At 43.8% G+C, this 22,548-nt stretch overlaps 1 protein-coding gene across 1 annotated transcript in view; it reads right to left on the bottom strand.

Annotated features, from left to right (window-relative positions):
• The window catches only part of SYT16 (synaptotagmin 16), a 240,832-nt gene that overhangs the window by 105,234 nt on the left and 113,050 nt on the right, over positions 1–22,548 (bottom strand). Inside the window, exon 7 of the mRNA XM_030213711.1 lies at positions 4,890–4,903. Coding sequence (XP_030069571.1) covers positions 4,890–4,903 — 14 coding nt within the window. The remainder of the gene's footprint in view (positions 1–4,889; positions 4,904–22,548) is intronic.

Below are 22,548 nucleotides of genomic sequence, written 5' to 3'. Positions count from 1 at the left end.
TGTCAGAAAGGTCACAATCAAATGTGGCCTAAGCTGGTCAATTGAAATGCTGTCTGTAAAAAAGAGACAGATAGAGAACAGACTCATTTTCTGAGAGCTAGGAGCTCATTACATTGAGCACATACATAGGACATCTCACCAACTGGGAGATAATCAAACATGTGACACTCAATGCAAAAAACTGGATAGCACCCTTCTAGCTGCTGGACTACTGTCTGCATCTTAGTATTATAGAGTTGTTTAATTAAAACTTCTTAAGGTACTAGGGATATCAGATGAATATAATGAGCCTTAAGATTGGTGTAATTTGTAATTTATTTAGGGTTTGCTTCTTAGAAACTAATTAAATGTAATTAAAACCCTCTTGTTATCTTAATTAGAATAATTGACCAGGGGCGTAGCCAGACACCCAATTTTGGGTGGGCCTGGGCCCAAGATGGGTGGGCAGAAAAACTCCGCCCTGTCCCACAAGTGATTTGGTCTTCTCTCTTGCCTGCATACCATATGGTCTCTCAAACATACCCCCCTCCCCCACACACCTTTTAAATAGCAGATTTTCACCGGCAGCAACTAATACACACTGCTCATGTTGGCCCCACAGCCTTCCCTCTGATGTGTTTCCAGATAGACGGGAATACATCAGAGGGAAGGCTGTGGGGCCAGTGTGAACAGTATGTATCAGTCGCTGCTCGCTACAGGTGAAGAACTACTATTTACAAGGTATGCAGGAGGGACGGTTGTTGGGAGTTTTTGGCTGGTGGGGCTTGGGGATCCCTGCCAGCCACATCATAGGTGTGTTGCTACTGGGTGGGCCTGAACCCAAAGTGGGTGGACCTGGGGCTATAAGATATAAGAGAGGAAAGAGTGCAAGTTTCAGCACCATAGAACCACAGCGAATTCATACTATTTTCACTAGTAAATTCTATTCCCTTTCCAATGTGTTAGCTCAAAATGAGAGCTCCCTCCAGGATTAAAGCAGAAAAATGGCTTCTGGAAGCTGACTTGAGCCAACCCCCAAGCCAGATGGCATCACCATTGAACAATGGCAACAACTCTTACCCATAGAGAGCTTAACGCACTTGCAGCCTGCTTTTACTAGTTTAAAATGTTAGAGTAGCCTAATTGTTAGTGCAGTGAACTAAGAACCTGGGAACTGGATTCAGTTCTCACTGTAGTTCCTTGTAACACTGAGCAAGTCAGTTAACCCTCCATTACCCCAGGTTCAAAATGAGTACCTGTATATAATGTGTAAACCCCTTTGATTGTAACCACAGAAATGCAGTATATCAAATCCCATCCCCTTTCCCTTTTAAAGCAAGTATTGCAGATTGGAATGCTGTCATTATTGTTAAACGGAATAACTACATGGGAACTAACACAACAAAGCTATATACTGACTCAGCATTGTTTTAATGTTTCGTAATAAGGTAGCTATGTCCAATATTTTTCAACATTCAATTTTGGAGTAAAAATAGCAAAGAAGAAAAAAGCAGTCAGAAAGTACTATTATAATAGAGATGATTCCAAAATGCCACTGCCTACCATCTCTTTTCCCTGGTATACCCTTCCTATTCCTGATTGATTGTGTGTGGTTCTCTTCTATCCTGGCACATCATGATTATTTTGTTTTATTGTGTACACCGCTTAGAAGCCAGTTCCTGGCATGTACATTATATCAAATGTTTATAAATAAATACTGTTCTAATAACACTTGTATACTGTACATGTTGAAGTCTTAAGAAGCGTAATATTGATTCCAGAAATAAAGCCATATATTACTTGCACTAAAAAGATGCACAAACACAGACAGAAAGTTCACAGGTATCAAGGGAATTTTCCCATTCTCTGTCTACAATAACAACTTTTGATAAATCAAGCACATGGAGGGGCATAATCGAACGAAAACGTCTATCTCCATGGGCATTTATCTCCGAGAAGGGGTCCGTGAAGGGGCGGACCGAACCGTATTTTTGAACAAAATAGACGTCCATGTTTTATTCGACAATTTGTGAGCTGGGCATTTTTGTTTTTCAGCGATAATGGAAAATGAAAGCGCCCAGCTCAAAACGAATAAATCCAAGGCATTTGTTCGTGGGAGGGGCCAGGATTCGTAGTGCACTGGTCCCCCTCACATGCCAGGACACCAACCGGGCACCCTAGGGGGCACTTTTACAAAAACAAAAAAAAAGGTAAAAGAGCTCCCAGGTGCATAGCACCCTTCCTTTGTGTGATGGGCCCCCCAAATCCCCCTCAAAACCCACTGCCCAAAGTCTACACCATTACTATAGCCCTAAGGGGTGAAGGGGGGCACCTACATGTGGGTACAGTGGGTTTGGGGGGGTTGGACGACTAAGCATTAAGCAGCACAATTGTAACAGGTAGGGGGGGATGGGCCTGGGTCCACCTGCCTGAAGTCCACTGCACCCCCTAACAACTGCTCCAGGGACCTGCATACTACTGCCAGGGAGGTGGATATGACATTTGAGGGTGAAAATAAAAAGTTGTGAATCACCATCTTTTGTGGTGGGAGGGGGTTAGTGACCACTGTGGGAGTCAGGGGAGGTCATCCCCGATTCCCTCTGGGGGTAATCTGGTCATTTAGGGCACTTTTTGGGGCCTTATTCATGAAAAAACAGGGTCCAGGAAAAGTGCCCTAAATTCTAGCTACAAATGCATACTTTTTTTCCATTATCGGCGAAAGGCGCCCATCTCTGTTCGGGTGATAACCATGCCCCAGTCCCGCCTTCACCACGCCTCCGACACGCCCCCGTCAACTTTGTACGCTTCCGCGATGGAATGCAGTTGAAAACGTCCAAGTTCGGCTTTCGATTATACCGCGTTATTCGTTTTTGTGAGATAAACGTCCATCTCCCGATTTAGGTCGGAACTTGGGCATTTTTCTCGTTCGATTATAAGCAGGATGGGCTACTAAAGAGCCGCTATAAACTCTAGCACAGAGAGAAATACTGTATCCATTCTTTAAAATGTACAGTAAAAGTGGAGACAGTTCTTTACTGGATACCTCCTTTTAGAAGCCCCAATGCTGCACGATGGCAGCCTATGCTATAATAGAATTTGGGGGCCCAGATTCCATTATAAAATACTATTGTAACATAGACCTGGTGTAACTGTGGGCACCCAAATGCAGCAAGGGCATGCGTAACTTACTGTATTCTGTAAATTGTATGCATATGTGGCAGCCCTACCCAAGCCTCTCCCATGTAAATGCTCCTATGGATTTACACACTTATACCACTTATGTGCACCTTTACGGCCAATTTAACACACATAACTTAATTCAATAATGAGCCAATCAGCACTGAAAATTGGTGATAGCAACCAATTATCAGCACAAATTGGCCCTAATTAGGATTTCCGCACATGTCATATTCTATAACGATCTATGCATAAATCCTAATGCGCTGAATTATGGGAGCATGGCTAGGGCTGTTCCGGAGGTGTTCCTAAATTTTATGCACATATATAGAATCACGTCAAACCGTAGATGCCTACAACTAGGTATGTGCAGTTATGCGCTAAGCACAATTCTATAAAGTACGCATACTCCTTAATGAATAAATTTAAACAAACAATTGCAACCGAGGAGTGGCCTAGTGGTTAGGGTGGTGGACTTTGGTCCTGAGGAACTGAGTTTGATTCCCACTTCAGGCACAGGCAGCTCCTTGTGACTCTGGGCAAGTCACTTAACCCTCTATTGCCTACCACATTGAGCCTGCCATGAGTGGGAAAGCGTGGGGTACAAATGTAACAAAAAAAATAAAAAATACTTCTCTTACAATTTGACATGTCCAGTGCCTTCGACATGGTCAACCATGACATATTACTACACATCCTGGAATACTTTGGAGTGGGAGGCAATGTTCTTAACTGGTTTAGAGGATTCCTAACAACAAGATCCTACCAAGTAACAACTAAAGCAGAGATATCAGCCCCATGGAAACCCGAATGCGGAGTTCCCCAAGGGGGAACCCTCTCACCAACACTCTTTAACCTAATGATGACACCACTAGCCAAACTACTAGACAATCAAAATCTCAACCCATACATTTATGCAGACGATGTTACGATTTACATCCCATTCAAAAATGACCTAAAGGAAATCACCAACGAAATCAACCAAAGCTTCCAAATCCTGCACTCATGGGCAGATGCATTTCAACTAAAACTCAATGCAGAGAAAACACAATGTCTCATAATTGCTTCACAACACAACACAAATAAATTCTCCACCATAACCACTCCAAACTTCTCCCTCCCCGTCTCAAATAATTTGAAAATTCTGGGAGTTACCATTGACTGAAATCTTACACTTGAAAATCACGTGAAGAATACAACTAAGAAAATGTTCCATTCCATGTGGAAACTCAAAAGAGTAAAACCTTACTTCCCAAGGGCAATGTTTCGCAACCTGGTACAGTCAATGGTATTAAGTCATCTGGACTATTGCAATGCACTTTATGTTGGGTGTAAAGAACAGACCATCAAAAAACTTCAAACAGCCCAATATACCGCAGCTAGACTCATATTTGGGAAACAAAATATGAAAGTGCAAAACCCTTGAGAAAGAAATTACACTGGCTCCCACTTAAGAACGCACCACGTTCAAGATCTGCACAATTGTTCATAAAATCATCTACGGAGATGCCCCGACCTATATGCTAGACCTAGGGGACCTACCACCCAGAAATGCAAAAAATTCTTCCCGCCCCTTTCTCAACTTACACTTCCCCAGTTGTAAGGGATTAAAATACAAACTAACTCACGCGACCAGTTTTTCTTATATGGGTACACAGCTGTGGAATGCACTTCCAACTCATCTGAGAACGATCAACGAACTAACTAACTTCCGCAAATCTCTGAAGACTTACCTCTTTGACAGAGCCTATAATGAGAACCCATAGCTAACCTCAACACAGCACCTTTCAACTTCAGGCAAAATGTATCTCTCTATAATTACTTGATCAAATTTTTTTGTCTTCCTTGACTTCTTTGTAACACCAAAATGTACACTGTGTAACATCATATGTACACTTCACCCTGTATGGTGATGCCACTACAGGTCATTGTAAGCCACATTGAGCCTGCAAATAGGTGGGAAAATGTGGGATACAAGTGAAATAAATAAATAAAGTGCATTAAATTTTCAACACTGATTTTACAGAATTTGGCCCTTAGAGAATAATACTGCCATATACCTGCTATGTGTACACTTAACTGAAAAAGTGCCGGTATTCTGTACACTTACACACTCGAGTGGTGTGTAAATGTGGATGCCCTGTTATAGGATTGCCCTTCACATGGCTAGTATCAACAAAAGAGGCTGTTCAGGTCTGCAACAAACAGCAGGGAACAGAGCACAGAACAGATCAGGAGTCCAGAAAATCTTTTATTGAAAGAGACCCAATGCGGCCAAGCTTCACCAAAATAGCTGCATCAGGGGTTGAACAAAACACTAATAAATAAAACATATAAATACAAAATAAATATAATCCATAAAAATAGTAAATCATAAATCTCAAGCATGTGTTCATGTAAAAAACCTCAGAGTTAAAAACACACCATAAATATGTGAACAATGCATAATAACATGTGATAATGAAAGTACAACAAAAATGTATTTTTTTGCTCAAGTCAGTAATGAGAGAGCTATCCTTAGAATAAATTAACAAAAGAAACCTCAACCGCCTAGGAAGCCTACAAGGATGGCATTCTCCTATAGGCTTCTATCACAGGTTTCATAAGATGCTCTGAAAAAAGTCACAATAGAACACAACCATATTAAAACTTGAACCAAAGTGATATAAAACCACTGAAATGTAAAACAGGCAAAAAGATATACCAGCTTATAATTGAAAGTGATCACCGGCCATCTTCTGACACAAATCGGGAGATGGCCGGCGATTTTTTAAAAGCGGCGAAATCAGTATAATCGAAAGTGGCATTTTTGACTGCATCGCTGCTTTCCCGTCGCTTCGCCGGCGAAAGTTCAAGGGGGCGTATCGGTAGATAAGCGACGGCGGGACATGGGCATGGCTACCAGATGGCCGGCTTTCGTCGATAATGCAAAAAAAAAAGCGGCGTTAAGCAGTATTTCGCCGGCTTTACTTGGTCCTTTTATTTTCACGACCAAGCCTCAAAAAGGTGCCCCAACTGACCAGATGACCACTGGAGGGAATGGGGGATGACCTCCCCATACTCCCCCAGTGGTCACCAATCCCCTTCCAAACTAAAAAAAAAAACTAAAAACCTTTTTTGCCAGCCTATATGCCAGCCTCAAATGCCGTACCCACCTCCATGACAGCAGAATGTGTTGTATCCTCCGACAGCCTTTCCATGGTTGCGATGTGGCTCTTGGGTGAGCGTGACACCTTTTCTGTTAGGTGCCCTGCAGAGTCACATTAGCAATGCATTGTGGTGGGTGTAGGGTACTGAGCTCTACTCCCCTGGTGCTTTTCCCCCCTGTTAACTGGGTCAGAGTGTGCCCTGTTTTGTTTCCTGTTGTAGTCCATGCGGTAGTGGCCATTTTTGTAAGCAAGTTTTAGTTCCCTTTCCTGTGTTACCCACGTTAGAGAACATAGTTCTTACCTTGCATGGTGCTGAAAGAGGGCATTGTACACCATTGTGCCAGCTCTGACCTACTGCTAATCTTAGTACCAGGGGACTCTTTGCCAGTGGGGCACAACCTCTGATCTGCAGTTAACTGTGAGTAAACGTGCCTATTTCAAGAAAGGACTTTTTCAGAGAGATTAGTCTTCAGGTGTGAACTGGTATGCCAAAGTTATATAGCAGCAATAAGTCCTAGAGGCTGTATGCAGGTCCCTGGAACAATTTTAGTGGGTGCAGTACATTTGTGGGTAGTGGGTTTGGGGGGGGGTTGGGGGGCTCAGCTCCCAAAGTAAGGGAGCTATGCACGTGGGAGCTTTTCTGAAGTCCAACGCAGTGACCCCTAGGGTGGCTGGTTGGTTTCCTGGCATGTCAGGGGGGCCAGTGCACTAAAAATGCTGGTTCCTCCCACGGTCAAATGCCTTGAATTTGGCCGGGGTTTGAGATGGCCGACATAACTTTCCATTATCGCTGAAAAACAAACCCGGCCATCTCAAACCCGGCGAACTCCATGGCATTTGGCCGGGCTAAACCGTATTATCGAAAAAAAGAGATGGCCGACCAACCTTTTCGATAATACGGTTCCGACCAGCTGTAGCGCCACCGCCAACACAGATCGCCGGCGATCTATTTGGCCGGTGACGTTCGATTATGCCCCTCCAATATACCAAACGGAGTCACAAACCAATGTGCAGTGTGCATGTGTTTATAGTGGAATATCATGTAAATAGTGGAGTGAAGCAAGCAGTCACTGTAATTAATGGTGGCTATCTACAAAACAAACACATGTCAAATCCAAAAGGACACATTTTGGTGAACGTGGCTATGTTGGGTCTCTTTCAATGAAGAATTTTTTGGACTCCTGGTCTGTTCTGTGTTCTGTTCCCTTCACATGGCTATCCACTCTCACAAAGAGAAAATTCTGGTGCCTACCTTTTAGAACTGGGCCACAGGAGGGAAAGAAAGTTAGAAGCTCAGCAGTAAGATTTATATTGTATTCAATTTATGAATGGTATAACAATATAAAACTTGATGCACACTTTTATTTGGCAGCTTGACCTCCTTAGTACTATGAGACTACTGCTAGGGGGTATCAGAGGTGCCATTTTGAGCCTGAGAACTGGTCAGGGCAGGTACATTCAGAGATTGCTCCTGTTTGTCAGTGTAGTTTCCCTGCTTTGGTGGGGGAGTGAGTTAGGAGCTCAGATTAGTGGTGGTGAGGAGAACTTCCCTCTCCCAGATTGGCATCTGTTACCCTTCACTTCTCTCTCCCCCTCCCTCTGGCTTTTACTTTTCTCTCCACTCCTCCCCCAGACATTCCACACTCACATACCCACTATCACTTGCACTCCTCCCCCTCCTTCCAGGCCTGCTGCCAGGAATCTCAAGCTTCCCAACTGTTCAGTTGTAGCTGCAGCAGGGTGATACAATAACATATATCTATCTATAGATAGATAGATAGATAGATAGATAGATAGATAGATAGATAGATAGATAGATAGATAGATAGAGAACAAATTTTGAACACTTTGAAGTCGTTTCATTTACATACACTGTTTCTCTGTGGGATTGTATATTGTTGAGTGACCGCTAGTTTCCTATTGAAATTGTTTATCCTCTCTGTTTGGTTGGTGCGGACCAGTGCTAATGGCTACCATGGATAAAAGGTAACCAGTGCTGTAAAAACCCTGCACTAGCTGCTTGACACAGGTATGGGTGATTTGCAGGTGTGACGGGGGGTGGAGGCAGCTAGCATGTGGACCAATACCACACACTAGTTATTATGACTGCTAATAGTGTGGCTGCACTTAACACTACATCAAAAGTGCATCCAGTAATGCAGGTGCCCCACCTTCCTCGGAACAGTTGGCTGCTACAGTGGCCATTCCCCCTTTCTAGTACTTCCCCCTGACAATACCCCCATGCTCCCTCAAATGACTCCCCCCCACCCAATCAGATCCCCTAGAAGATCCCCCACCACCCACTTATCCCTCTCCAAACCCCTCCCCTAAAAACAACCCTGTAGTTAAGCCCCCTTCTCAGCACAAAGCTCCCCCCCTTCTCCTTCCCAGCCCTCCCCCACTCCCCAACCCCACAAAAACCCATATTCTTGTCGTCTTTCTTGCTTTCCAGATATTTATTTTCTTTTTTCCTTTGTATGTGTTTTGTATTACTGTACCTATACTATTCTCCTCTCCATCCTCACTCACAAAAACCCCTTATTCCTCACCTCACTTATCCTTCTCTATCTCTCCATAATTCCCTCCTTTTATCTCTCTTGCTTCTCTTCCTCCATTCCCTCCTTGCTTCTTTCCTCCACACCACTCTCTTCCATCTTTCTTTCAATCCTACTCCTTCCCACTCTTTCTTCTCCTCACCATTCTCTCAGCTCTTTTTCTTTCTGCTCATCTGTCTCTTTTGCCCCTTCATCACACTCCCTCCCTCTTGTCTTTACCAATTTCTCTTCCTTCCACCTTTTCTCCTTCCTTTATCTCCCCCTCCCCAATCTTTCCCCTAACTCTCTCTTCCCATCTTTCAACTTCTCCTCTCTTCTGTTCCCCCACGCATTCTCTCCTTCTTTCTCTTTTACTCATTCTTCCTGGCACACTCTCTTTCTCCTGCTCTGTCCCTCCCAGGACTCACTCACAATCTCCCTCCTTGACATATTCTCCCTACCCTCTTGTACACTCTTTATCTTCTCCCTACCTTTTCTCAGGTGTTGTCACTCCACCCTTAATTCCTCCCTCTCCAGCAGACTGTCTCCCTTTGAACACATTCTGTACCCCTCAGATTCGGAATCTCTCCCTCTCCCCTTCCCCTCTAAGGTGTAGCATCTTTCTCTCCCCTCACCCACAACAGGCCAACATCTCTCAGTCTCCTTCCTCTCACAGCCATAGTCAAACAGTAAAAACATCTAGCTTTCCTTTTCGATTATGGCTGTAAGATGGACGTTTTTTTTAACTGAAAATATCATTTTCAAAATATAGCCATACAGGTAGCCACAGAATAGAAGTTTAGCCTAATGCAATGGCGTTCCTGGGGGGGGGGCGATGGGTGCGGTCCGCCCCGGGTGCATGCCGCTGAGGGGGGGGTGCCACACACCTGTCCGCTACGTTCGTTCTGTGCTCCCTCTGCCCTGGAACAGGTTACTTCCTGTTCCGGGGCAGAGGGAGCATGGAAACGAACGAAGCGGACAGCGCGCGGCACCCCCCCCCCCCCAGCGGCGTGCACCCGGGGGGGTTCCTTCACCGGGGGGTTCCTTTCGCTGGGGGGAGGGTCGCGCTGTACCCGGGGGGCGGGGCGCATCGGCGATCCGCCCCGGGTGTTAGCCCCCCTAGGAACACCACTGGCCTAATGGTTAGTGTAATGGACTGTAAAACAAGGGGCACAGGTTCAAACCCTAATATAATATTTTTAAATTTTAAATGTGATCCCTCCAGAACCTGAAAAATACCTACTGTACCTGAATGTATACCACTTCAATAGCCTTCAGGCTTGCAAGTGTCTTATATTTAAGTACAGAAGGTAATTTTTTTTTTCTAGTTGTTTTAGAAGGCTAAGAATTATTTAAAAAAAAAGTTGGAGTAGGATTTGAACCTCCCTTGGCTTATAGCCCACTGCATTAACCACTAGGCTATTTACTACTTTATTCAGAATTGCTGTAATACCTACAGCAGTTTCACTTTCAGGGGAGAGGGAAGGGACCAGCAACCTCTGAGGGTTTAAGAGGGGGTCATTCCTTAATCCCTCCAGTGATCAACTGCTCAATCAGAGCACCTTTTTGTAACTTGGACGTTACTGAAACAGGTCATTACTTCCCATCTGAAAATCCCTATTGTATATCCTACTTTTGGGCCCTCTCTAGTCCCACCTAGAAACATGCCCCCTTGCTATTTGGATGAACTGCAGTATGAGACATCCAAATTCTGAATTACCAAAATCAAGATTTGGATTCTTTTTAGTAGATGGATGGGTTTTTTTAAGGAATTTTATGATGTCCATCTGCTTTGAAAATGAGCACCATAATTTTCTTTTGTATCACAAGTGTTGTATGTTCCCTTAAACCAATAGGTCCCATAGAGAATCCAATTTTAATTTTCTAACTATATAAGTAGTTTTTATTACCTGCATTTTAGAAAAGTAAATTTCTCTGAAATTGAAAAGTACAGTTAAAAATCAAACTTCTCGGAAAGTCACGGCAAAACAAATCATTTTATCTGCTCATGTATCTTAACTTCAATTAGCTTTAATATAATAATTGTACACCAGAAAGCTGCGTTTTGAAAATGACAGCAAACTAACAGCAACTCCAAGAGGTTCATCTCTTATTCATTACTGTCTGTGGATGCTAAATGAAGCGTGTCTATTTTCTCTCTTGCATTACCACTGACAACCAGGTCTTCAATAAGTGGCCAGAAAAGGTTGCCATGGAAACAAAAAGCATTCAGCATATCTCTTGTTTTCTTCCAATTTATCTAAAATATGGAACATTACCTGAAAGAAAAATCAAGATGTAATGCTTGAAAAAAAATAAAAAATATATAACACAAGCAAAAAAAAAAAACAAACCTGTAAAAAGTCCATTAGTGTCCCTTCTACTAAACATCACTTTAAGAAAGACTGCCAGGAAAGTCATATATGCTTGCCGTGGAGGGGCATAATCGAACGTCGCCGGCAATCTATTTTGGCGGCAGCGCAACAGCTGGCTGGAACCATATTATCGAAAAAGATGGCCGGCCATCTTTTTTTCGATAATGCGGTTTAGCCCAGCCAAATGCCAGAGTTCGCTGGGTTTGAGATCGCCGGTTTTGTTTTTCAGCGATAATGGAAAAAATGCCGGCCATCTCAAACCCGGCAAACTCCAAGGCATTTGGTCATGGGAGGAGCCAGCATTTGTAGTGCACTGGTCCCCCTGACATGCAAGGACAGCAACCAGGCACCCTAGGGGGCACTTCTAAAAATGTTCTTAAAATACACAAATAGTTCCCAGGTGCATAGCTCCCTTACCTTGGGTGCTGAGCCCCCCCCCCAAATCCCCCCCAAACCCACTCCCCACAACTCTACACACGTTACCATAGCCCTTATGGGTGAAGGGGGGCACCTACATGTGGGTACAGTGGGTTTTGGGGGGGTATGGAGGGCTCAACACTTAGCACCACAAGTGTAACAGGTGGGGGGGGGGTGGACCTGGGTCTGCCTGCCTGAAGTGCACTGCACCCATTAAAAACGTCTCCAGGGACTTGCAGTCAGGGAGCTGGGTATTACATTTGAGGCTGGCATACAGGCTGGTAAAAAAAGGTTTTCATTTTTATTTTTTTAGGGTGGGAGAGGGTTGGTGACCACTGGGGGAGTACGGGGAGGTCATCCCCCATTCCCTCCGGTGGTCATCTGGTCAGTTGGGGCACCTTTTTGAGGCTTGGTCATGAAAATAAAAGGACCAAGTAAACCCAGCAAAACTGCTTAACGCCGCTTTTTTTCCCATTATCCGCGAAAGCCGGCCATTACTACTACTACTACTACCGTGTTTCCCTGAATATAAGTCTTATATTAATTTTTGCGCCCAAAAAGGCGCTAGGTCTTATTTTCAGGGGATGTCTTAGTATTTCGGGGAAACACGGTTGGCCCGCCCACCTTCCCTCCGTCGCTCCTGCGAACTGGAAGGAAAGTGAAAGGAGGCTTAAGTTCAGGTTAGTTTCGGAGCGACGGAGGGGGGTGGGGTCCGGCGACAGTGTCAAAAGCAGCGGAAAGATCAAGAAGAATGAGGATGGAATATTGACCTCTGGATTTAGCCAGTAATAGGTCATTGGAGACTTTAGTAAGCGCAGTTTCGGTTGAGTGGAGAGGGCGAAAACCAGATTGTAGTGGGTCAAGAATAGCATGTGAGGAGAGAAAATCAAGGCAGCGGCGGTGAACAGCACGTTCAAGTAATTTGGAGAGAAAAGGAAGGAAGGAGATGGGTCGGTAATTAGAGGGACAAGTAGGGTCGAGTGAAGGCTTCTTAAGGAGAGGTGTGACCACAGCATGTTTAAAGGCAGCAGGGACAGTCGCAGTGGAAAGTGAGAGGTTGAGAATGTGACAGATAAAAGGAATAAGAGCAGGAGAGATGGCATTAAGAAGGTGGGTGGGAATGGGATCAGAGGAACAGGTGGTACATTTTGAGGAAGAAAGGAGAAGTGTAGTTTCCTCAATAGTAACTTCAGGAAAGGAGGAAAGGGAATGAGGGGAATGAGAGAGAGGGGAACGGACTAGTGGAGGGAGAGCTGGTGAGGTAGAGAAAGCAAGGTTTATCTTTTGAACCTTGTTGTGAAAGAATTCAGCAAGGGTCTGAGGAGATAATGAAGGGGGAGTTGGGGGAGGGGGCACCTTGAGGAGAGAGTTCAATGTGGTGAAGAGAAGTCGAGGATTAGAGCCAAGAGAGTTGGTCAGTTGGATATAATAATCCTGTTTGGCACGTAAAAGAGCAGATTGGAAGGAGGTCAGCATGAACTTAAAGTGTAAGAAATGAGCAAGGGCCCGAGATTTCCGCCAGAGGCGTTCGGCGGAGCGGGTACAGGAACATAGGTAGCGGATATTAGAAGTCAGCCAAGGTTGGGGTTTTGTACGCCTTACTGGGCGGGTCATCAAAGGTGCAAGAGTGTCTAAGGCAGAGGATAGAGTATTGTTGTAAGAAGAAACAGCCTCGTTGACAGACGTGGATGGTGCCACATTAGAGAGGAGGTTTGAAACATGGGAGGATAGAGATGAAGGGTCAATATCATGAAGATTCCTAGATAAATTAGATAAGATAGGACGGGACTGGGAGGGAGGAGATTTAAGTGTGAAAGTTATAAGATGGTGATCAGAGGAGGGAAGATCAGAGGCAAGGAAACTAGAAGGTGAACAGTTGGAGAAGATGAGATCAAGACAGTGACCATTTTGATGAGTGGGGGAGGTGGAGCATAGTTGGAGATTAAAGGAGGACGTTAAAGCGAGTAACTTGGAAATATAAGAGTTGGAAGGATCATTAGCAGGAATATTAAAGTCACCAAGGATGAGAGAGGGGAGGAAGGATCATGGAAGAAGGCAAGCCAGGCGTCAAAGTCACTGAGAAAGGATGAAAGGGACTTATCAGGGGGACGATAAATGACCGCTATTCGAAGAGGCAGAGGAGAGAAAGGCAGATAGAGTGGACTTCAAAGGAGGAAAAACAGTGAGAGTGAGGTGGAAGAAGGGGTTGAAATCTGGAGGAGGGAGAGAAAAGTAGTCCAACACCGCCCCCACGGCCAGCAGGGTGAGGAGTATGTGAAAATAGATAACCGCCATGGCACAGGGCTGCACTGAAGCAGAGTCATCAGGGCAGAGCCAGGTTTCTGTTATGGCGAGCAGATGGAGGTGACGCGAGATAAAGAGGTCCTGGATATAGGCGAGTTTGTTACAGATAGAGCGGGCATTCCATTCCATTCCTCTCGAACCTCATCTCTATTTCTCTACTCCCCTCCTCTTCTCTGCCCTTCTCTTGCGCCCTATGGCCATCTGGTAGCCACGCCCATGCCCGACCATGTCCCGCCTTCACTACATTGCCAACTTGCCCCCTTGAACTTTCGCCGGTGCGGCGACGGGAAAGCGGCGATGGTGTCAAAAAAGCCACTTTTGATTATACCGATTTTGCCGCTTTTGAGAGATCGCCGGCCATCTCCCAATTTATGTCGGAAGGTCGCCGGCGATCACTTTCGAAAATAAGCCTGATAGTTACCTTGCCCTCTACCTTATGTTCCTACCCGTAACCTCCGCTCTCAAGACAAATCCCTCCTTTCAGTACCCTTCTCCACCACCGCCAACTCTAGGCTCCGCCCTTTCTGCCTCGCCTCACCCCATGCTTGGAATAAACTCCCTGAGCCCATATGCCAGGCCCCCTCCTTGCCCATCTTCAAATCCTTACTCAAAGCCCACCTCTTCAATGTCGCCTTCGGCACCTAACCACTATACCTCTCTTCAGGAAATCTAGACTGCCCCAACTTGACATTTCGTCCTTTAGATTGTAAGCTCCTTGAGTAGGGACTGTCCTTCTTTTTAAACTGTACAGCGCTGCGTAACCCTTGTAGCGCTCTAGAAATGTTAGTAGTAGTAGTTAAAACCAAACCTATTGACACTAGCTTCTTTGAACGATAGTGCATCCCAGTCCTAGTAAACCTTGAGATGAAATGGTAGCACCCTGCCACCTGGCTCAACACTAGAAAAGGTAGGCTAAGGCCAGTCCTGCTTTTACTCCCCTCTACATTCATGGATGTGTAGTTACTGCTCTTCTTGGAAAACAACTTGAGATGCCAGTTGTGATAAATAAGAGGCTGTCCTAGCTGGGGCAGGCCACTAGATGACGCTGTTCCCCTAAAAATGTCCAGGATGTCCAGGTGAGCCACTAGAGGGAGCCATTAGGGGCCGGGAAGGTGGAGGTCTCTAGGACTGGGGAGAGTCCTGGGATGGCTACAGGTGCAGGCGGTGATGGGCTGGGTCCTGTTTAGCTATTAACCACTTTATACCCCACCTGAGTTGTGAAAGGAAGAGAAGAGAGCTGGTAGCTGAAGCAAGAGGGTCTCCCTGGAAAGACTGGCTAAACCCTATGGACTTGTGGTGGACTGTGTGCTCAAGGAAGAAAAACAGGCTGGGGTAAGAAGTCCCTAAAGCATTAGTGTTGGACTGTGTAGCCTCAGTACTTAGAGGAACTGTGTGTTCAAAGAAAGGACTGCGAGTCTAAAGAAAGAAAGGACTGGATGTCCAAGGAAGGAAGGACTTGGTCTCCAAAGAAGAAGTGGGGCTGTGTGTCCCAGTACTGAGAAGCAGGCTGCAAAGCCTGGGGTTAGAAGTCCCCAAAGTATTGAGGTTAGTGCTGAGCCCAGGAATCTGTGAGGGGAGGCTCAGTGTGAAGATATGTGAATGTATAAAGTATTTAAGCTAGAAGAACTGTGCCCAGGGGCTGGAATAAAGAATTGCCTGAATATGCTGTTGGTAAGACCTGTTTAATTTTGCCTCTGGAGAACCAGGTCACCCTGAGCGTAAAAGGGTAACATGCTAATCTGCATACAATTTGCATACTGAGAACCAGCTTACCCTGAGTGAAAAAGGGGCCCAGGAGCTTGAGGTTGGATTGCTCAGGATGCTGGGACAAGACTGGTTGGAGTTCTGCTCAGAGGCCACAGGCCAATGAGGACTGCTTGAGAGTTGGAGTAGAAGCCTCATCTTCACACAGTCTATATAGGAGGAGGAGCGTCCTAGTGGTTAGGGTGGTGGACTCTGCTACTGAGGAACTGAGCTCAATTCCCACTTCAGGTACAGCTCCCTGTGACTCTGGGCAAGTCACTTAACCCTCCATTGCCCCAGGTACAAACAAGTACCTGTATATGTAAGCCACATTGAGCCTGCCATGAGTGGGAAAGTGCAGGGTACAAAATGTAACTAAAAAAAATATATGCCCTAAACTCAGTCTTCAAGGGCTATAACCCAGCTAAATGAATATGAATGTGTGTCTAGAGTGGAAGCAGTGTATGCAAATAGATCTCCTGCATATTCATTATGAAAATCCTGAAAACCTGACTGGGTTTATGACCTTAAGGACAGATTTAAGATACGGTAAGTGCAAAAACATACTGCACTTTAGTAAACATGTTCCAAAGTATTTTGTTTACAAGTTACCACCCTAATGAGTGACTGCAATACAAAACTGTGCAAAATCACTCATTAACTATGAAGACACACAATTACACATGAAAATCAATTTTCAAAAACCATATAACAAAAATTTAAGAGCTATATAATTTAGCATTTTGCTTTAAAGTCCATTGGAAAGCTATGCACAATATTTTACTCCTGGGCTTATTTGCATATACTGCCCAGTTGCAAAGTCATGCCAGCTAAAATCAAAATATGTACCCATTTTAGTGTACTGACCTCCATGTTGGTTTTCTTGCATACATGGAGAGTATTTGACAGTATGGTGCTTATTTTCGAGGCTCTATTCATGTTTTGGATGTCTAAAAACCAGTATTTGGACATCCATATTGCATGAACATCAGAATACCAATTTTATAAAACTAGAATATGGACATCTAACACTGCAGTTCATATGCAAAGGACAGTAGTCTGGGTATGTTTTGGGTGGGACTAAGGAGGAGTCACACGATTTAGTCCTGGTACTTGGCATGTCTAGGTTGCAGAAAGGTGCTCTGATTCACTGAATGGAGATAAAAGCACAGTAGGTATCCTGTTCTAAAATAAATGTGAGATTGATGTCCATTTTGGATGTACTACTGGGACATCCACATTCTGAGTTGGATGTCCTTTCTAAAATGCCTCTCCACATATGCATGTATACCAGTACATGTGTGTAAAATGCCTCTATAGAACTACCCTACTCAGAACACATGTACTTGCATGTAACTTTTGTACAGGGGTGCTTTAGGGCAGAGTTGGGGCAAAGTTACAATCTCTGCATGGATTTTATGCACATTTTATGCTTATGTGTATTATAAAATCTTAATATACCACCTTATCTGATATGCAGGTCAAGGTCATTTACAAGAACATATTTAATATTATAGGAAAAGAATGCGATTAAAATAGGACAGATAAAGTAAGTTAAAGGGGAACCCCTAAATAATAGGCCTTGTGATTTAAGCAAAGGACTTTAAACTGAATAAAGAAATGAATAGGCAACAAATGTAGTTTAAATAAAGGGGAGGCATGATCAAAGTGTTGTGTGATGATTCGCAATATTTTGAAGACTCTGTAAACACATAAGTTGAAATTGGGTCAATCCTGCATAAAGAGGAATGCAAATAGTCGAGCTGGTATTAATATATGCAGTTTCACTTTAGGCACAATTTATGCAATATTTCTGTTGGTATTTTATAAAGACACGTGGAGGGGCATTTTCAATATAATGTCTAAGCTGGACTTTGGAGGTTTTATAAACATACCAAATCTGAATAGCAAATGTAACCACTTTCCAAACTGAAAATATCTATCTTTTTTTTTTTTTCCAAAAATACCATTTGTAACAAGGTTTTGTGCTCTCTGCATCTTTTCAGGCCATTTTTGAAAAACAAAATGCACAAGTGAAAAACGTAGAAAATCAAGCCATTGGGATGTAGGAGGGTCCAGCATTTTTAGCAAACTGGTTCCCCAAGACATCCCAGAAAAGCAATGGGGCACCCCAGGGGGCACTGCAATGGACTTCATATAAATGCTCTCAGTTACACATCTCACCTTTGCTCCCTTTTCTTGTCTGCTGAACCCTCCAAAACCCACCCAAAACCCACTACCCCCAAATGTACACCACTAAAATAGCCCTTATGGGTGAAGAGGGCACCTATATGTGGGTACAGTGGGTTTCTGGTGAGTTCTGCAGGGCTCACAGTTTCTATCACAAGTGTAACAGGTAGGGAGAGGTATGGGCCTGGGTCCACCTGTCTACAGTGCACTGCACCCACCACTACACTACTCCAGGGACCTGCATGCTGCTCTAATGGACCTGGCTACAACATCTGAGGCTGTCATAGAGGCTGGTGAGTACTATTTTTATTCACATTTTTGAGGAGTGGGAGGGGGTCATCCCTGACTCCATCCAGTGGTCATTTGGTAATCTACGGCACCTTTTTGTGCCTTATTCGTTCTGAAAACAGGTCTAGACCAAAACATAGTAACATAGTAAATGACAGCAGATAAAGACCTGAACGGTCCATCCAGTCTGCCCAAAAGTCACACTCATTATCAATTTTTCATTAAATCAACAATGAATGTGATATTATATATTTTATCACGAGTCTTTATTTGGCGTTTCTGGGACATAGACCATAGAAGTCCACCCAGCTCTGTCCTTATGTTCCACCTACTGGAGTTGCCGTCAAAGCTCACTCCATCCTATCCAAATCTGTCTTGTCATTTGCAGGACCCAAACTGTAAAAGTCTTCCCAGCACTGTCCTTGGTTTTAGCTACTGAAGTTGCCATTGAAGCCCTTTCCAGCCTATCCTAAACTGGATTGCCATATACAGACACAGACCTACAAAGTCTGCCTGGCATTGGCCTTAGTTCTTCACAGCCGGAGTAGCCATCCAAGTATCACTCAAGCATTCACCCCCTGCAGCCATTTAAGGTTTTTTTTTTTTTTTTTCAAATTTATTTTTGTTTTCTACCATCTATTTTCTAAATAAGGTTCCTCTGTGTTCATCCCACGACTTTTTGAATTCCTTCACTGTTTTTGTCTCGGGAGGGCTTTCTAGGCATCGACCACCCTCTCTGTGAAAAAGAATTTCCTGATATTACTCCTAAGTTTATCACCCATAACCTCAGCTCATGTCTTATGTTTTACCTTTCCCCTCTCTGGGTGAGACTTGTTTTGCCCTAGACTTTTTCATTTTGTTCCGTTAGGCCCTAGCGCACCCTAATCCCTCCATTGCCCCATGTAAGCCGCATTGAGCCTGCCATGAGTGGGAAAGCACGGGGTACAAATGTAACAAAAAATAAAAATAATTCCGCTTTCGAAATGCCCCCATCATGCCTCTTTGTGATTTGGATGCACTGCAAATGAAATGCATAGATGTCTGCAAAATAGGTTTTGAAAATACCGATTTGGATGCTTAAAGAAGAAATCCATCCAATTGGTGCTTTATGACACTTTTTGGATGTTTTTCTCTTTCGAAAATGAGCAAGGTAGCTGTCTATGGCACTCATTTTCAAAGGCTGAAGTGGACATTAATGTGCTTAAAGCATTCAAACCCTGATTTTGCAAAGGCAGGATAGGGAAATCCACCACGGCAGTATGTCTAAATAGCAAGGGAGGGTGGTGGTCTGGGCGTGTTTTGGGGAGGACTAGGGAGGGCCTGAAATCTGGACTAACAGCAATTACAGAAGGGGAAGAAACGTCCTTGTCTTATTTAGACCTGTTTCAGGAATATTCAGGTTACATAAAGGTGCTCTGATTGAGTAGCTGTCTACTGAAGAGATTTATTTTTACTTATTTATTTATTTATTTATTTATTGCATTTATACCCCACTCTTTCCCGCTCGGTATCAGGCTCAGTGCGGCTTACATAGTATAGAATTACTTAGTATCACAGAAAGAACACAGCTGTAGCAATAGTAGAGGTATGATGTGGTTGTTAGGAAATAGGTTGAGATAGGTGAAATGGGCAGGGGATGCAGGGGTAGGAGAGGTAGGAGTGGTGTAGAGTGGGTTCATAGGTTAAGTCTGGTCATTTGGGTAGGCTTGTTTGAAGATTAAGGCATGACACCTCCTTTATCCCCCATTGGTTAGTGTCCCCCCCCCCCCCCCTCTCCTGAAAGTGAAACTGGAAGAGGATATCAGGCGCTATGACAGCTTCAAGAACAATGGGCATTCTTGACAGACCAAAAAGTAGACCTGAAGGATAGCCTAGTGGTTTGTGCAGTGGACTGTAACCTGAGGGATATAGACTCAAACCCCACTTCAACTCTGTTTTACTTTGAATTGTGAGCCCTCCAGAACAGAAAAATACCTACTGTACATAAATATATAAGATACCTGCAAGTCTGAAGACTATTGAAGTGGTCTACATTCAGGTACAATAGGTATTTTTCTGTTTCTGGAGGGCTCACAATTACAAAAACAAACAGTTAAAGTGGGATTTTACCCTGAGACTCTTAGTTTACAGTCCACTGCACTAACCACTAGGCTGACCTGCTCTACATGGAAGTCTATGTGGCCATTTTCTAAGAATCCTGCTGTATACAGACATCCATGTCCCTTGTTTTCCCCTGTTCAGAATTTGGATGTTTCAGTTTTTAAAATGGATGTTCATGCTGGACACCTTCCGCGTATGGACATCCATCTCATATATTTTGAACTGGTTGTATCCTGATCAAAAATACATGTGAGATGGACATCCATTTGGGATGTTCTGACCTGGACATCCCATGTCTTTATAAAATAAGCTACAAATAGGCACCTTCTTGCCCTCTCAGTGTAGTTATAAAGTGGGTTTTAGAAAGGATATATAAATTGTAATTGAGAAGTCCAAGTCAGGACATCTCAAGTTCTGCTAGTATTTTAGAACATGATCTACTGGCATTGAGCTTGGTTTACGACACATGGTGACGTGGAGGGGCATTTTCGATATGACGTCTAAATCTGAGTTTGGACGTTTTACACAAAGCGTCCAAATTCTGAACAGGGAAGAAGGTCATTTTCAAAAAGAAAAACATCTATCTTTTTTTTTTTTTTAAATACTATGGACGTTTTGTATTTTGGACGTTTTGTGATTTGGACGGGGGGGGGGGAGGTTGGTCTGTTTTGGAAAAAAAATGTACAAGTGCAAAACGTACAAAATCAAGCCATTGGGTTGTAGAAGGAGCCAACATTTTTAGTAGACTGGTCCCCCTGACATCCCAGCACAGCAATAGGGCTCCCTAGGGGGCATTGCAGTGGACTTCGTAAAATGCTCCCAGGTACACATTTGACCATTGCTCCCTTACTTTGTCTGCTGAGCCCCACAAAACCCACTATCCCCATCTGTACACCACTACCATAGCCCTTACGGTTGAAGGGGCACCTATATGTGGGTACAGTGGGTTTCTGGTGAGTTTTGGAGGGCATGCAGTTTCCTCCACAATTGTAACAGGTAGGGGGAGGTAGGAGGCTGGGTTCACCTGTCTGCAGTGCACTCCAGGGACCTGCATGCTATTCTGATGGACCTGAGTATAACATCTGAGGGTGGAGCAGAGGCTGGCAAGAAATGTTTTCATCACATTTTGGGGGGTGGGTGGGAGGGACCATTGGGGGAATGAGGGGAGGTCATTCCTGATTTCCTCCAGTGGTCATCTGGTCATTTAGGGCACCTTTTGTGCCTTATTCGTAATAAAAACAGGTCTAGCTCAAAAAGTCTTAAGTTTTAGTCCTGGACGTTTTTGTTTTGTTCCATTATAGCTGAAAAACTTCTAAGAAACGCCCCCTTGAGATTTGAACGGACTTCTGACAGACATCAAAGAAAAATGTTAAAAAATAGCTTTCAAAAATACTGATTTGGACGTTTTTGTGAGAAAAACGTCCAAATGCAGACATGTCACTTTTTAAACATTTTTCTCTTTTGAAAATGCCTGATGGTCATTTATGCACCGATTATGTGCAGCAGAAGCATCCATTTTAGAATCATAAGTGTCTACAATATGAACAGGTCAACATGGGCACATAAACATTTATATTATGAAATAATAACAGACATTTATGTGGCAATTCATAAACATTTGTCAACCATTTTGAAAAATCATAAACTTCTATTTTTTTCTGAAGCTGTCACAGAGCCTGGTATCCCTTGCCAGTTTCACTTTGGGGAGGATTAAGGGGAGAAGTTCTCCTAATCCTTCCAGTGGAGCGCTTCACAATAGGAGCACTTTTCTGAAACCTAGACATCTTGGGTAGCAGGTGTAAAAACCTAATGTTAATCTTTTTGGACATAGACATGCATTCCAATTTTGAAATGCAGAATATACAATTATTTTTTAGGACCACCCTAGTTCTACCCAAAACGTGCCCAGACCATACCTCTTTACCATATTCACTTTTAGAACTTTAGACATTTATACTGGCTTTGTAAAACCAGGATTTAGATGTTTATCCAATATAAACATCTACATGCTGGATTATGCAAATCTTAAACCCACATAGGGCTTCTAAATAAGCACCAAAATCACCCTCATATTGCTTTAGAAAGGCATTTTGGTCAGGTTGAAAGCATGCATCTTTAAACATTTATTAACCTCATTCAACTATCATTTCTACCCATGTATGTCCCTGGTTTTCTATTAACTAATATATAGAAAGGAAGGCCAGTAGCTAAGTTGCAAGTGGTGGGCCCGGTTTACTAAAGTGTGCTAGTGTTTTTAGCACGTGCACAAAATTAGCGTGCACTAACTGTGTA

Source organism: Microcaecilia unicolor, chromosome 9 (assembly GCF_901765095.1).
Source record: "Microcaecilia unicolor chromosome 9, aMicUni1.1, whole genome shotgun sequence".
In the NCBI taxonomy this organism is placed as follows: Eukaryota; Metazoa; Chordata; class Amphibia; order Gymnophiona; family Siphonopidae; genus Microcaecilia; species Microcaecilia unicolor.
Note: the sequence above shows the minus strand (reverse complement) of the source record. Positions and strands in the feature narration are given on the sequence as shown.